A 15,723-nucleotide genomic window follows, 5' to 3' on the forward strand; every position below is an offset into this window, starting at 1 on the left:
TTAAATTTTCTATTAATCTCTAATAATTTCTAATTTCTATTTTAGAATTAAAATTATTTGATTATCATAAAAAATATAAAATTTTAATTAAATTAATTATTCAAAACTTTTTTATTTACAAATTAAAATTTGATAAATATTTTATTTTAAAATTAAATACAATAGTCTAGCAAATCCTTGAAATTCAATTTAAACCTAAAAAATTTTATTTTTATTCTCACTCTACTTTGAACATATTTATTTAATCTTTCTATAATATATTATATTATTTTTTTAATTAATATTTAAACTTTTTTATGTGGAATTAATTTTATAATACTATTTTTTAATTTTAAACTTTTATGTTGTATCATTTATTTGTTTTGGAATTATATTTTTTTCTCAAATTTGAAATATTTAATTTTTTTAAACTTATCAAAATTATAAATTTGTAGTACTTGCTTTCATAAATAAAAATTCGTAATACTTATATTTATTACAAATATTTTGTTATAACTTTTTAATTAATATAAGTTTTATAGTTTATATTTTTATATTTATCTTATATGATCTATTCTATATGCGTGTACATGGCCCTTTCTAAGAAAAGTTTCTAGTTCCGTCCCTAGGGAAACCAACCTAAGCATTCATTTCTTCATTGAACTTATCCTAAGAACCCATTTCATCCATGAATCTGAGAACCAATTCAATCCTAGTACCAATTTTGCCTTCTGGATATTTTCTTGAAAATCACATTATCTAAAATACTTATCAAATATATATATGCATCCAACAAACAATGACACAATAAATCATCACATCATCTAAAATAACTGCGAAAATACGTATAACCACTATGGTGTGAATGATATGTATAATAGCTTAAACTAAATTTAAAATTATTAAATTTTATTTTTTTAATAAAATTATTGATGTGTTATAGTATTTTTTTATTGAATATGCCACTATATCTTCAAAACCATAAAATAAATTTCCAGGCTGCTCCGCATTCGCTAAGGAAAGAAGACGATGAAAACATTTTTCATCTTTATTGCATAAAAAATGGATTAATTACTTATATAATCATTTATTTTAATTAAAAATATATATCTCAAATATATATTTATATATATTTTTTTATTTTATAATTTTTATTCATTTTATTTTTTTATATATATTAAAAAAATAAATTTTTAATTATATTTATTTTAAAAATATTAAATTTTTATTAAATATGAAAAAATGTTTTTACAAAATTATTAAAAATAAGATAAAATTAAGTAATGTTATAATAATTTATATATTATAAGTAACCGACTTTCCATTAAGAATAAATCCTAGCCATTCAATTTTGATTAAATTTATCCCTTGACGCGTCGCTTACAGATCAATTGGCTAACGAATCAGCGCCCACCGCCTCTGAATAAAGACCGCGTCAGCATTCCGCAACCGACTCTGAGCTGCTTCCAGATTAACTGACACTGTGATTCAAAATAAATCCTAGCCGTTAATTTCAGCAATCACAGTTTAATCTCAGCCTTCAATCTCATTCCGACTTCTATAAATATCACTCCACCTCCCTCCGTTGGATTCTCGCCTTGGGTGATAGGTTTCAAGATGGTGGTCGGTGGTGGAGGATCTGGTTAATTCTGGTTTTTTCTTCTATTTTCTGCTAGACATCAGTGAGGTCGTGTTGGTTTGATTGTTTATATTGACGATATGATTTGTGTATGTTTCGGTTCCTATGTGCAGAAAAGATTATGATGCGAAGATAATTGTTGATGTGGATATTTCTTCTTTTCTCCATACCTGGTTATTGTTTGCAAGTTATTTTTGCCGAAGATCGAAATGCCTAGGATTATTTAGGATCACTTTCTGGTTTGGTTTAGATTTGGTAGATTGTTCACCATGTAGGTAGAATATTTTCTGGTTGATTTGTGGTGTTAGGTATTGGAATAAGCAGAATCAAGGCTTCAGATCGAAGATATTTAAATTGGTTACGTTGGCCTTCTGTTTGATTGGGGAATTTGTGTTTTTAATGAATTGCGATGCAGCTTCACACAGATCTGATGATTGGTTCATTGATTGATTTCAGCTCTAGTAGGAAAGAGAGGGTGATTCCTGATATTAACGCTGTGTTGCGGATAGCTTGATAATCGATTTAATATGATATTTTTGGATTATTGCAATTTATTCCTCTTTTCACGTCTCCACGGAGACATCCATTCAAGTTCGGTGATTTTAAATGAGTTTCTCTCTCTTGGGTCAAGTGTTATTTCGTCCCTCCTTCAACAAGTGTTCACAGTTTGATCATTTTTTTAAATCTTTAAACTCTGTTTAAAATGATTGTATGATGGCTAGCAAAAACGGTTCTTTTGGTGGTTCCTTTCTGTATCTTTTCAAGATTGGTGGTTTGTGGTTTGATTTTCAGGATCAGGGAGCATTTTATGTAATCCTTTTAAACCTGTCGGCAGGGTAGCGAGGGAGATTTTCTTTTACCCTCTTTTTTGTGCCCTCGTTAATTTAATTGGGCATGTAGAACTAGTTTCTGTGTTTTGAGCTAACTGTTCGAAGAGATGTTGACTGTGTATGATAATAACCTAATGTGATAATATTTAAATTTTTAGTGCCTCCAATGTATCATACTATGGAGCATAGTGTGATCAAACATGACGTTGTTTGGGAAGTATTCTCCTTTTTTGGTCTGGATTCTCTTAAAAATGAGAAATATCTGAGCTTTGTAAGGCATCCTGATCTTCTGCTTCTTTATCAGGAAGATAGATATAACAAATTTTACTTAAAAGACAAGAATTTATAGTACTTCCGAGTATAATAGTAGTAAATGAGTTTTAGATGTTTGTTTTCCAGGATCTGTATGTCATGGACCAATAGTGATGCATAAGTGGATTTGAGTGGGATTCCAGCGACTGGCAGCTTGTGCCTTGTGGATAGGCACGAATAGGAAGTCTTTGTTTGAGTTTTGGTGTAAGATGTGTTTGATACAATGGTATTCAGTCCTTCATAGAAGATGCTCTTTTTTGATACAATGGACTTGAGATGAACTGTATATAGGGAGAAGTTGATGTGAAAGGGAGTATTCATCGTCTTCTTTTCATGTTGGTGGTTTTTAGGTGTAAGCTTTTTTTTTGTCTGTTTCTATTGGTCCACAGGTGGTGTTGTGGTTAATTCTGATAACCATAGTAATTTTTCAGGATTCTGTTAATGTAGTGGACTAATGGATTTGGGGAGAGACATATAGATAGAGATGTTCTTTTTGCTGCACTCATTTGGTGTTAGCTACAGCTTAGATGTAAGCTTGAATATTCTATCTACAACTCAATATTTGATAATATCTGTACAGGCTTGATCCGGAAGTCTTTTTGTACCTTGGTTTTTGGTTGAGTTTTTCTACTTGAGGTTCAAATTTGTTCTTCTCAAGACCTGTCCATCAACTTTGATTATTCCAAGCATTGATGATTCCCTGGTGTGATTTCCAGGTCCATGGAGCATTTTGGTGGTTGGATGCTATGTTCACGGTGAAACCTGGGTAGTCAGGAAGATTTTTCTTTTATCTCTCCTTATTTTTCTGCCAGTTAAATTTATACCTCCATACACTTTAGTCACACAAAACTAGTTTCTGAGTTTCTATGTGTGTGTTTCCAGCTTTTGACGAAGATATGGAGCAGGGAGTTTTCTTGCCTCTTCTGATGTTTGCTCTTCCCCATTCTTGTGTGAATATTGTTATAATACTAGATTTTCTTTATCAGGTTTCCTTGGATCCAGTGGAGCCTTCTCCCTCTCTCTCTCTTCCCTTTTTTTTGCTTGTTTGAGAAAAATATTTGGCTCCTTTCCCTTAATTATCTCTTCTTAAATGTGTACAGACATACACACATTGCATATCCAATCCTTTATTTAATCTCTGCTCCTTCTCATCTTGGTTATGAAATTGAGCAGGCTTTTCTAATGATTCCACGTTTGGATTTGTTTGTCGTTCCTTGTGTTTAGTAAGCTTGCTATGCTGATAATATATTTTGTTCAATCCACTTTGAGTTCTACAGTATCATTTAAAGCAATGATGTTTTGTCATTGACCTTTCAAACTTCTTTTGTGTTAGGGGTAGGAGCAATTTAGCACTGTTCCATCTTGGTTATGATCTTTCCTCATGTTTTTGCTGATTATCTATTTTAGGATGTTTGTTTGGTTATTGGTTCAAAGATCATCATCTGAAGCTACATTTGGGTTTTTTTTTTTTTTGGGGGGGGGGGGATCAAAGAATTTATAGAACTTATGATAACAGAGTATTGGATGCTTTTTTTTTTTTTATTAAGTTGGTTTTTGCTTTTTCCTTCTAGTAAAGTGTTATTTGTACTTCCATCAACAAGTAATCTGTGTTTTTTTACGTCATGTTAAATCCTTTTTCGAGGCGTGGATTAGGATCATTCTTGGATATCATCATCATTACTCTTTGCTTAAGTTCCTTTGTCCTCAGTATTGGTGGTTTGTGGTGTGATTTCCAGGATTTCCAGGATAGTGGAGCATTTATGTAGTTCAATCCCATGTGAATTGTGAAGGCTGAAACTTGTCAACAGGGTGTGGTCAGGGAGATTTTTTTTAACCCTATTTTGTGCTTCTCTTAATATAAATTTATATATTCATAGTTACTAGGCCATATAGAACAATTTTCTGATTATGTATGTTTGCATTTGCTGTCAACTTATTGTTTTGAGGACGATGTTTACTAGGAATGATAAGGGAGTTTTCTTGCCTTCTAGAATATTGATTCTATTCGGTTTATGCCGGTAAAATCATGGAGTGGGTACTCTCTAACTTTTAGAGTTTTTTTGGTCTCCTGATCCAGGTTCATATACCCCAGTTTTTTTTGCCTAATCAAATATAAGGAGCCTAGTGTGATAAAATTATGGTATTGATTTGGAAGTATTCTCTCTTTTGCCTGGATTCTCTTAAAATTCAGAGATATTTGAGCCCCATTCCCTTGAGTTTCTGCATCCTTATCTTCTGCTAGGCTTCGAACTTGCATTTGCTTTTCCAATGATGCCATAATTGTTTTAGGGACTTGGAGGAGTGCAACAGGCTTGATTAGGATGTTAGTTCCTCAGTCAGAGTTCATAAATTTTAATATAAGAATGTGATGTCCTTGTGTAAGAACAGTAATAAATAAGTTCCAGTCTCTTTCTTTTTTCAGGATCTGCATGAGTGCATTGACAAATTCATTGTTTATGCTTGGTGAAACCTGTCGGCAGGGTGGTCAGAGAGATTTTTGTATTTTGCACTTCTGTTGATTAGATTACTATATTCATAGTCATAGGCTTGTATAATTATTTTCTGATTATGTATGTATGCATGTGTTTTTAACTTATTGTTTGCGGCAGATGTTTACTGGGAATGATAAGGAAGTTCTCTTGCCTCTGGGAAGTGTCCTCTCTTGTGCCTTGGTTCTCTAAAATGTGAGAGATATCTGAGCTGCATGCACTTTGGATCGGTAGTGATGCAGGAAGAGAGCAATGTAATTAAAGTGTTGGCCATGATTTCTTGTTATGTTGGTATGGTGCATGAAGCTTAAGGTGATTAAGTAGGATGTTGCCTTTTGTCTTGTCTCTGGGGTCCTATGGCTGGGTGTTAACCTGAGTGTGCCTCCAGTGAAGTCTTTGTGGCATCTTATGGATGGTCATGAACGGGAAGTTATTGCTTTGGTTTTGGTTGAAGGTGTGTTGGATACAATGATATTCTGCCCATAAGTGTCTACCCAAAGATGCACTGTGAAATTTCCAGTCTCCCCTAAAATAAGCTTCTGGATGGGGAAGTTCACGATTATGGAGGGAGTAATTGTTGTCCTCTGCTCATATTGTTGAGGTTCTGCGAGTAGTATCAGAGTGTTGTGTTTCTGCTTTTAATAATCTTGAATTCTTTTTGCAGTTTCTGTTCTCATTCATGGCGTGGTGCAGAGCAGTGTTCAAATGTCTTGTTGGATTTTCATTTTTATTTGTTCTTTTATTGGTTCATAGACGTTTGGTACTTGGTAGTCCTTGATATAATGGAGACATATTTTGGAAGAAAGAGTTTTTGCGTTGGTTTGTTGTTGGCTTCTTGATACCGGCATTGACAAGAGCTTGCACCTTCTTTCAATGGTGGAATATCAGAGAATATGCGCTCAGGCTTTACCAGGAAGTCTTTTGTGCCTTGGTTTTTGGATGGAAGTATTTCTAATTGACTTTCAGATTTCTAGTACTTAAGCATAGCAATTTGGATGCATGATTGATTTGTGGTGTGATTTCCAGGATTGTGGAGCGTTTTTTTCTTGTTCAATCCTGTGCACATGGTGAAACCTATTTGTTGTAATTCTGATGTCTTCCCTTACCAGGTTTTCTTGATTCCAGTGTGTAGTCATGGAGCATATCGAGATCAATTGAAGATTCTAATCAAGAAGTACCCTCATTCTTTTTTCTCTAACCTTTTTAAGGAACTTTTAAAGTCTAAGCTGCATGTGTATATAAAATTCTCCCATTGATGTTTCAACTACTTATATACCCTACCAAAGAACATGATTGCTATACTTTTATCTTTTGCATGTCCCTAGAAGTTATATGCACGAGTGCATTGAAAAGTTCATGGGCTTTGCATTGACCAATAGTGATCCAGGGTGTTGTGTTTGATAAGATAAATGTGTTGGCTGTGATTTCTTATTATGTGATCAAGTAGGAGACTGCCTTTTGTTTCTATTGTCTCTGGGTCCTGTGGCTGGCTTCTGCTCTTAGTACCAGTGTTGTTCTGCTATCCAGCCTTCCAGTGGTTCTTCTTGCAGCAGCTTGTGAACAGGAAAGTCTTTGCCAAGTTTTTGGTTTAACATATGCTCTGATACAATGAAATTGTGTCCATCATATTCCATTATGTGGTCTCACTCAAAGATGCACTTTCTTATGTCTCCAGGTTCTCTTGAGATGGACTGTATTAGAGGGAGAAGTTGATGTTTGTGAAGGGAGTATTTATTGTCCTCAGCTCATGTTATGTTGGGGGATTTCGGGTGTAGTTTTCTTGTTTGTTCTGGGTTCCATCAATGTAGTGGACATAACAGGTTGTGTTGAGATTTGCATTCATTTGGTGTCGGCTCTTTGGTTAGAGATGTGAGCTTGCATCTTCTACTACTCATTATTTGCAAATATGTGCACAGGCTTGATCAGGAAGTCATCTGCACCCACCTTGTTCTTTGGTTGAATTTTGTTCTTCTAAAATACTGAAGTATTTGGGGTCCATCAACGATGATTTTGTGGTGTGGTTTCCAGGGTCATGGAACATTTTTGTGGTTGAAATCCTATGTGCATGGTGAGAGCTGTTGGCTGGTTAGGTTAGTTCGTGGAGACTTTTTCATTTCTTTTTTTCTGGCAACCAAATTTATATTTCTGTACTCATTAGGCACATTGAATTTCTTGGTCTGTATTTTTGTGTGTCCCCAGCTTTTTATTTGAAGAGGATGTTTAAGTAAGAATGATCAGGGAGTTTCTCTTGGCTCTTCCTAGTGAATGTTGTTATAATTTTGAGATCTTTCCTTGACAGGTTTCCTTGATTCCAGTGTTAAATTGTGGAGCATAATGGTATCAATTGGTGAAGGTCAAGAACTACTATGTTTTTTTTTGGCTGTTTGAGAAATATAATTGTGATGCTGAATGGGAACAGTTGATGGTGCTCATCTTGGAAGTGTTCTCTCTCTTTTTTTTTTCCTTCTTTTCGTGGCTGTTTGAGAAATATTTTGCACCGTTTTTTTTTGGGGTCTCCCTTAGTTTGCTGTTTGAGAAATATGTCGTCTTTAATTTGATCTATCCCCTCATCGTCTTGGCTATGAGCTTGCACTTGCTTTTTTCCTGCGACTCCATGTTGTGTTGTTTGATTTATGGTTCCCCTTAGTAATGCTGTATGGGCATGTAAATTGTATTTTGCTCAATATGCTTTGCATTATGTGCATGAGATACCATTTAAAGCAATAAAATCTCTTCTCATTGATCTTTCACATTGATCTTTCAATTTCATTTTTAGATGTTTCAACTTCTCTTTCCTAATTCTTAAAAAGGCTTGGCTAATATAGGCGTTTTAGCATGTTAAAATTTCAGATTTATTGAAGGTTTACCAACTGTGATGTTTTGAGGATTGATGATTTGTGGTGTGATTTTCAGGATTGTGGAGCATTTTTTTTGTATCCCATGTGCATGGTGAAACCTGTTGGCAGGGTGCTCAGGGAGAATTTTTTTTTTTTACTATCTCTAGTTTTGTCTGGCAATTAAATTTATGCATCTCTATTTATTTAGGCACATAGATTAGTTTCTGAGCTTGCATTTTTGTATGTATTTCCAGCTTGTTATTTGAGGAGAACGTTAATCAGGGAGAACTCTTGCCCTTTCTAATATCAGCTCTTACCTTTATATAAATGGAATTCTTGAGTGAGTAGGGTTGTAATTTTGGGATCTTTCCTTATCAGGTTCTTTCTTTTTTTGGTGTCACTTTTGTGTTTTTGGTCTTTTGAACTTATTTCCAAATCTTTGAAAAGATCTTTTTTTTTCTCCCTTCCTTTCTTGGACTTTCATTTTTGGAAAATTTGCTAATATTTTAGTACATTAATGTATTGCACTTGGGTATGACGAATTTGATAGGAAAGTAGGAGTAAGTACTCCATCTTCTTTATGATCTGCTTTTCCAGCTTTTTCAGGACAGCACGAAGTGTAAATTGTGATATCAGAAACCCAGTTTAAGGAGCTCAGTTGCATGGGGTTCTCTTGCTGCAAATATAAGGTTATTTACGTTTAAGCATTAATTCCTGGTTTTCTTGCTGGCTTTAGTGTGAGCTTGAGTTTCTTCAAGGAGTTGTTTTGACAGCATGTGGATTGGGATGAACAGGAAGTTCTTGCAAGTGTCTTCAGTTTGAGGTGTTCAAAATTTTTTCTTGACAACAGGAATGTGGGTTGGATACCCCTTAGGCTCTAAGTGTCCTGCGATATTCTTCTGCCTTCTCCAAACAGCACAGCAGCCAGACAGACACAACCTTCTCCAAACCGCAGCCATCGTTCGAGTCTCCAACACCAATGCCTCCACAGGGTATGTCTCGTCTCATATCCTCTTTCTTGTTCTTCCTTCTTCGCACTTCTCCTGATCTCCTTCTTCTTCTCCGCCCTTCTTCAGTTCTTCTCCAGTTTCCTCCCTTCCTTTCCTCTCATTATTCTTCTCTCCACATCATTGTATGTCTCCACTCTCCAGCCAATCTCCAAACATAATGGGTGCTGTTGTTATGAATCTTGTGATAAATCATGAATTTCAATGTTTGTTTAGAAATTTATTATAATGGGTTTTGTTGATTTATGATTTGTTGTTCATTTATTTATGAGAATATTTGTTTATTTATTAAGAACAACACTGAATGTATCATGAGTGTTATTGATTTTAAATTGCTACTTATTCATAATTTATTTTAGTGGCATTGATGATGTTGAAGTTAGTCAACTATGTGAATATTTATATTATATATATTTATATGTATATATTTAAAATATCTAAAAATTTTAGCTTCTTGTCGCCCTTTTAAAAAAGTCATCTCGCTTCTTGCCTCTCTCCTAGGGTGATAGGAGATCTTGTTGCCTTAGTGTTGCCTCTAGCCCAAACTACAAAGATCAACACTGCCAGAGTTTTAATACAGTGATGTTGTGACCATAATCCTGTAATTTATTTTGCTTTATTGTTGGTTGCATTGTGCATCCAATTTTAAGTTCTTAATCAAGAGTTGCATATGTCTCCAGGTTCCCCACACAATTTGATCTCGTTATTGTTTGGCTTGTTATTTGTGATGGAGCATCTTTAGACGGTCTACATACTGTGTCAACCAACTTCAGCTGTTAACATGGGTTTGCAAGTCTCATCCTTTTCTCTCTTTGGTCCGTTCCCACTGTTATGCAGTTCCCGCATGTTCTGAAATAACAAGCGTTTCCTATATTTCTGGTGGTTTGCTGACTGGGTGGCATATGGGTTGGAATATAAGTGCAAGTCTTGTCCTCTTCTTTGGTCCATGTCCAGGTTTAGCTGCTGCAATTGGAAACTAGAGATGTGAAGAGAATCCTGATTTAACTTTTTGGTTCATGCTCCTACTCTCAATCTGTATTGTATTGCGATTTTAAGTCTGCATGAACCGGTTTCCTTCTCTGAGCTTGCTTCCCTCTCTCTGCATGCGTCTGCATTGATGATAAGCAATTGAGGGTGTCTGTCCCCTTCTCACATTCACATTTCTTTTACTGTAATGGAATAGAAGCTGAAAGTTGTAATTGCTTCTCAGCTATGATCTTGTTCCTTCAGTGATGTTCAGTGAGGGATAAGGCACAATTAGGCTTCAAGAAGGTGGGTGTATTTTCTGGTTTTGCACTAGTGTATTGGTGTTTTCTCACGTGTAGTTAGCTGGTTTCAAGATGTTGGGAAGGAGAACAGATGTCTTTTGATGTGTTGTTCTGTTGCTGCATCTGTATTTTCTGGTTGTGGACTAGTGGTGTTGGTCTTTTCTGTGCCACGAGTGCTGATGATTTTGCGTATTTGTTTTTTTTCCCGAGTTCTTTTTCTTCCTTTAGTGGTCTTCATTTGTATGGTTTTTAATGCATGCAACTCCGCCTGTGTTATCTAGTGCACAGCCGGTCTCAAGCCCGGATAAAGGAGGAGAGGCTGCAAATTGTTTGAACTGATGCTTGGTAGGTGATAGTCATTGCCTGACGCTTTGATTTGGGAGCTTTCAGCTAACTCATCTGTTACTTCTGATGATGATGCATTGCCTTTATTTAAATTCACAGACTTCTTTAGAATCAAAGATTTTATAAGAATTCACCTATTAAATTCGTCTTTGGAATGAAAGGATGTCTTTTTAACCTGAAAAATCTGAGCACAGTGTACTTTGCAAAGCCATTGCCCTCAGCAACCTGAATGCCTATTTTAACTCCCCAGACCGTTAATAGCTCCCTTGCTGCATTCTTTATAGCGACTGCAATGAACTGTTGCCCTCTGCAAACAACGTAAAGATGCATATCAAGGGACCCAGCTAGGGTTGATGCTAGGGTGTATCTTGTGTAGTTACTCGAAGCACATGTGCAAGAGACAGCACGAAGCACATGCACATGCACAAGAAACCTAATAAGCTTCGATGTGAATACTGCAGGCGTTCTTGATCAATAATCTCTTCTTAACTCGTTTAATTTTTAAATCAATTTTACCTTAAATTTAATAATATATATTTAAATCCAGTTTATTAGAGTGCAATCAGCCCAAATACTCAAATATTTCATGGGTTGCCAGGGATGTGTTATAGAATCAAACAGCTGTGAGATAGTGGCAAAAATACATAATCTTGTTAGTTGATTACCAGATTAATAGAGTTAGTATTATATCAACAACAACTACATTTATTTAGATTTGAGGTTTAGGAATCCACCCCGGATGTGGATTAGGTAGCCAAAACCTTTATTCATGGCAACAGATGTATTAAACTGATCCTTTTAACAAATGAGAAGCACAGCCCAATATCAAAACCAAAAGCATACTACTTGAAACATATTTCATCTCTGCATGATGCTTTGTCGGATTATATTCATCACTGCAGTTTCAGTATCCATCCTGCTGGTGATTCTCTTATCGGTATTTTCTCCATTACCTCGCAAGGCTTCATCAAAGGATCTCTCCAGGCCCTGGGTGGCACTCTCACTCTACATTCAGCAACCTCACATCTCAAGCACTAACGTGCAGCAGCCAGCTGCATGGCCAGATTCTGGAGCGTTTATCTTCCATCGCACTCTCACAGAAGGACCTGAGAACACTTCCAGGGTTGTTGGGAAGGCCCAGGGTTTCATTATTCCGATTGAAAATTTTGCACGTTCTGGTTTCAATATTATTCATCTCTCATTCGATACACCTGAGTACTCCGGCAGCCTGAATGTTCAGGCCAGGCATGTTGCACAAAGAGATAGAGAAGAACTTACGGTGGTTGGTGGGACTGGTTCCTTCGCGTTTGCTCGTGGGCTTGCTGTTTTTGCTCGGAGGGATGATCTTCCGGCAACTTACTATGTAAAGCTTCAGCTCAGATTTCCAAATCGATCTCAAATAATTCCAGGATGAGGTTGAGTTGTTTGTCCATGCTTGTGAAGGTTTTCTTCTTGAGATTGCAAAGTCCAGTTCTGAAAAGATTTATCGAGTCAAATTTAGATGAAAACGAAGGATTATATATATGCAAGTTTAATTAATTGACCTTTTAATCTTTACAAGAAATTAAAGCCATGTATTTTAACATCAAATATTTTTTATGATGTGTGCCTTGATTTTCTCTATTTGTGAATATACGTGGTGAAATGATCCGAAAATATCCGGAAACTGGACCGTTATCCGCACTAGTTTCAGACTTCAGATATACTTTTTTTGTAAATAATAAAATTTTAATTTTATATAACCTATTTTATAATTTTATATAAAAATATAATAAAAATAGAATTTAAGTATATGAATAATAGTTTTATAGTTTTTTAATTTTAAATAGGAAATTTAATTAATTTTTAATTAAATTAATTTTATTATACTAATTTTAAATTATTATGAGTAATTTTAATAATTTAATTATTTTATTAGATATATATATAATTTTTGTTAATTTTATTTTAATAGATAAAATAATTTAAAATAATTAATATTACTTATTATTTAATAACTTTATAATTAATGTATTTAATAAAATTATAATTCATTTTAAAATTTAAATAAAATTATAAATAATTAAAAAATTAAGAATATGGAGATAGAATAATTATTAAATTATCAATTCATCTTTTTTTTAATTATCTATATAAAAGAAAATCTTATCAATTAATTAAATTTGAATACATAAATTAATATAAAAATTAAGAATTTAGTATTTTTAAAATACTTTTTCATATTATTTAATATTTACATGTGCCATTCTAATAATTCTTGTCTTAATATTATTTAAATTTTTATGAACCATAAATAATAAAATTTATATTAATTCATAATTAAAATTACTTTTATTGTAATAATTTTAAATTATTATGGTAATTTTAACAATTTCATTTTTTTATCTTCGGGTTTTTAAATATAATTTTATTAATTTTATTTTAATTATAATAGTTTGAATTAATTAATATTATTTATTAGATTTAGGTAGTAAAATAATTTTAAATTAGAATTATTATTATTAAAATAATATTAACTTTTTATTTAATAATATATAATAATATTAATAATTGAATTTATCTCACAATCTTTACATATTTTAAAATTTAAGATTTTTAGATAATTTTATAATTAATTTATTTGATAAAATTATAATCCATTTTAAAATTTAAATATAATTATGAATAATTAAAAAATCAAGATTAATGAACTTAGATAACTCTTCAATTATCAGTTCATTTTATAAAATTGTGAAGATTTTATTTTTGATCCTTATAAATTAATAGAATTAAAAATTATTATTTTAAGATTTATTTTTTATATTATTTACTATTTAAATATATTATTCCAATATTTCGTATCTTAAAATTTAATATTGTTATAATTATACATATCTCTAAATTTGATATTTTTTAAACTAACTATAAAATTTATTTAAATAATAAAATATATCAATGAATTTAATATTTAAATAAAATTATAAATAATTAAAAAGTATTATTATATTTTTAACAATATTATTCTTTTTTCTCTTCATATCATAGATTACAAAATTATATTTTATTTAAGAATTATTAAATTAAAATTTAATTTTAAAAATATTATAAAATTACTTAATTTAATAATAAAGGTTTTTTTTTTGGATTTTAGTTTTTTGTTTAACACGGAATTAGGTTACATAAATTTAATATTTTATTTTTAAAACTTATACAAACACACTAAATAATTTAAATAATAATAAAAATTAAAATAATTTAACAATAATTAAATTTACTGTTTTATTGTAATAATATAAATTTTTTAATGGAGATTAAATTTTTTAAAAAACGTGAATTTCTTTTTTATTTTTTAAATTAATAATTTTTCAAATTAGAAGCATAAAATATTTTTTTTTTGGAAAAGATCTAATAATTTTAGCCATTTTTTATAAATTTTATTTTAAATTATATAACAATTTTTTTTAAAATTAATTTAAATATAAATAGGACAAGTACTTTAAATTTATATAAATTTTAAAATTATATAACTAATTAAAATTAAATTATAAATAAAATGTAATTTAAATTTAAATAAAAATCAATATTCAAATAAATTAAAATTTTAAAATAATAAAAAAGTTATATTATTTCTTAAGCAATCAAAACAGAGATCAATTAGTAATTATTAAATTTAAATAAGAATGATTTAGAAATTTTTTTATTATTTTTCTCCTCACTTTTATATATAATATAGATTATTAATTAAATAATATTATTATTAAAAAATAATTTTAAAATAAAAAGAAATGAATTAATTATAAAATAAAATAAAATACAATATATATTATATATAAGAAAACTCAGGCTATTAAAAAAATTATTCTATACTAATTTTATTCAACAACTAATATATAATATAATTAAGAAAACTTTTATAAATTATAGTTTTGATATTCTCTAAATTTTATCAGAGAATAAGTCCATTAATAATTTTATCGTGGAATATCATTTCAGAACTTAACTTGTGAATTGCCATTTTCATCCTTTTCCTCGTGTCATTAATAACTGTAATCTTTTAGCAGACTTATATAGAGTAATGAATATTTTATATTTTTATTTTATAGTAATATATTAAAAATTAATATAAAATTAAATTAATTAATTTTTAATTTATTATTTATATATTATAAACCAATTTATAACAATAAAAAATAATTCAAAGTTACATATTTGATGATTTAAATAATAAATATTTTTATTGATTTTATAGCCATACACGCCTTCTTTCTTTTTAATATTGCAATGATATAAACTCTTTTTGTATTCATAATCTTTTCTCATATCTCAAATAATTCTTGATATTGTAACCATATATAACTCTTTCTTCTTATAGCGATTCATAATTTTTTCGAATATCTCGCCACTTTAAAATAAATTTATCATTATAATTCATCTAATATATACAAATAACGATAAAGTTAATGTAATTTTAAAATTGAGTTATTTTAATTTAAATATAAAATTAATATAATTTATAAATTATAAAGATTACAATTAATACCATTTCAAAAAAAATTACGAATAATAAATGTATCATATTTTATTATTAAATTTTAGTTAAAAATTAATTAAATTAAAAAACGAAATAATAGTAAATTTATTTTTAATTTTAATTGAATTTAACTTTTTATTTTAAATTATACTTAAAAAATATTAATTTATTGTTTTAATAATTATCCAATATTTTAATAATCTTAATTTTAAAACTAATCTAATTGTATTTTCATTAATTTAAGTATTTCTTTTAATTTTTTTTAGCAAATTTCAAAATTCATTTACAAAAATTAAAATTGAAAGATTTTGTCATAATTTACAATTACATTTAAATAAAAATTAATTATATTAAAATATTAATAATAGTAAAACTTTTTTTTTATTTTTTAATTAATCATAATAAAATTAATTGTCAAATTTATCATAAAAATTTCCTTTTACGATTAATAATAAATTCAAATGAAGAATAATATATTTAATTAAAATTTTTTAAATATTAATAAAT

At 30.4% G+C, this 15,723-nt stretch overlaps 1 protein-coding gene across 17 annotated transcripts; it reads left to right on the plus strand.

The window, feature by feature from the left end:
• Positions 1–1,362: 1,362 nt before the first annotated feature.
• Positions 1,363–12,395, plus strand: LOC110615814 (pterocarpan synthase 1). Of its 17 annotated transcripts, none has more exons than XM_043956915.1 (4): positions 1,412–7,339; positions 7,549–7,602; positions 8,163–9,078; positions 9,774–12,395. In XM_043956915.1, exon 4 carries the CDS (start codon positions 11,575–11,577, stop codon positions 12,118–12,120), a length of 546 nt encoding a protein of 181 aa, XP_043812850.1. In that variant the 5' UTR covers positions 1,412–7,339; positions 7,549–7,602; positions 8,163–9,078; positions 9,774–11,574; the 3' UTR covers positions 12,121–12,395. The 17 variants fall into 17 exon arrangements, 16 of the variants coding, with proteins under 16 accessions (XP_043812857.1, XP_043812849.1, XP_043812851.1 ...); XM_043956920.1 differs by lacking the exon at positions 7,549–7,602 and having other exon boundaries at positions 8,684–8,775; positions 8,860–9,078; XM_043956919.1 differs by lacking the exon at positions 7,549–7,602 and having other exon boundaries at positions 8,684–8,775; positions 8,881–9,078.
• Positions 12,396–15,723: the final 3,328 nt, after the last annotated feature.

Source organism: Manihot esculenta, chromosome 5 (genome assembly GCF_001659605.2).
Source record: "Manihot esculenta cultivar AM560-2 chromosome 5, M.esculenta_v8, whole genome shotgun sequence".
NCBI classification, from domain to species: Eukaryota; Viridiplantae; Streptophyta; class Magnoliopsida; order Malpighiales; family Euphorbiaceae; genus Manihot; species Manihot esculenta.

Bases quoted from the DNA above. Each gene is read 5' to 3' on its own strand.
- LOC110615814 (XM_043956922.1), top strand. From the start codon at position 11,575: ATGATGCTTTGTCGGATTATATTCATCACTGCAGTTTCAGTATCCATC.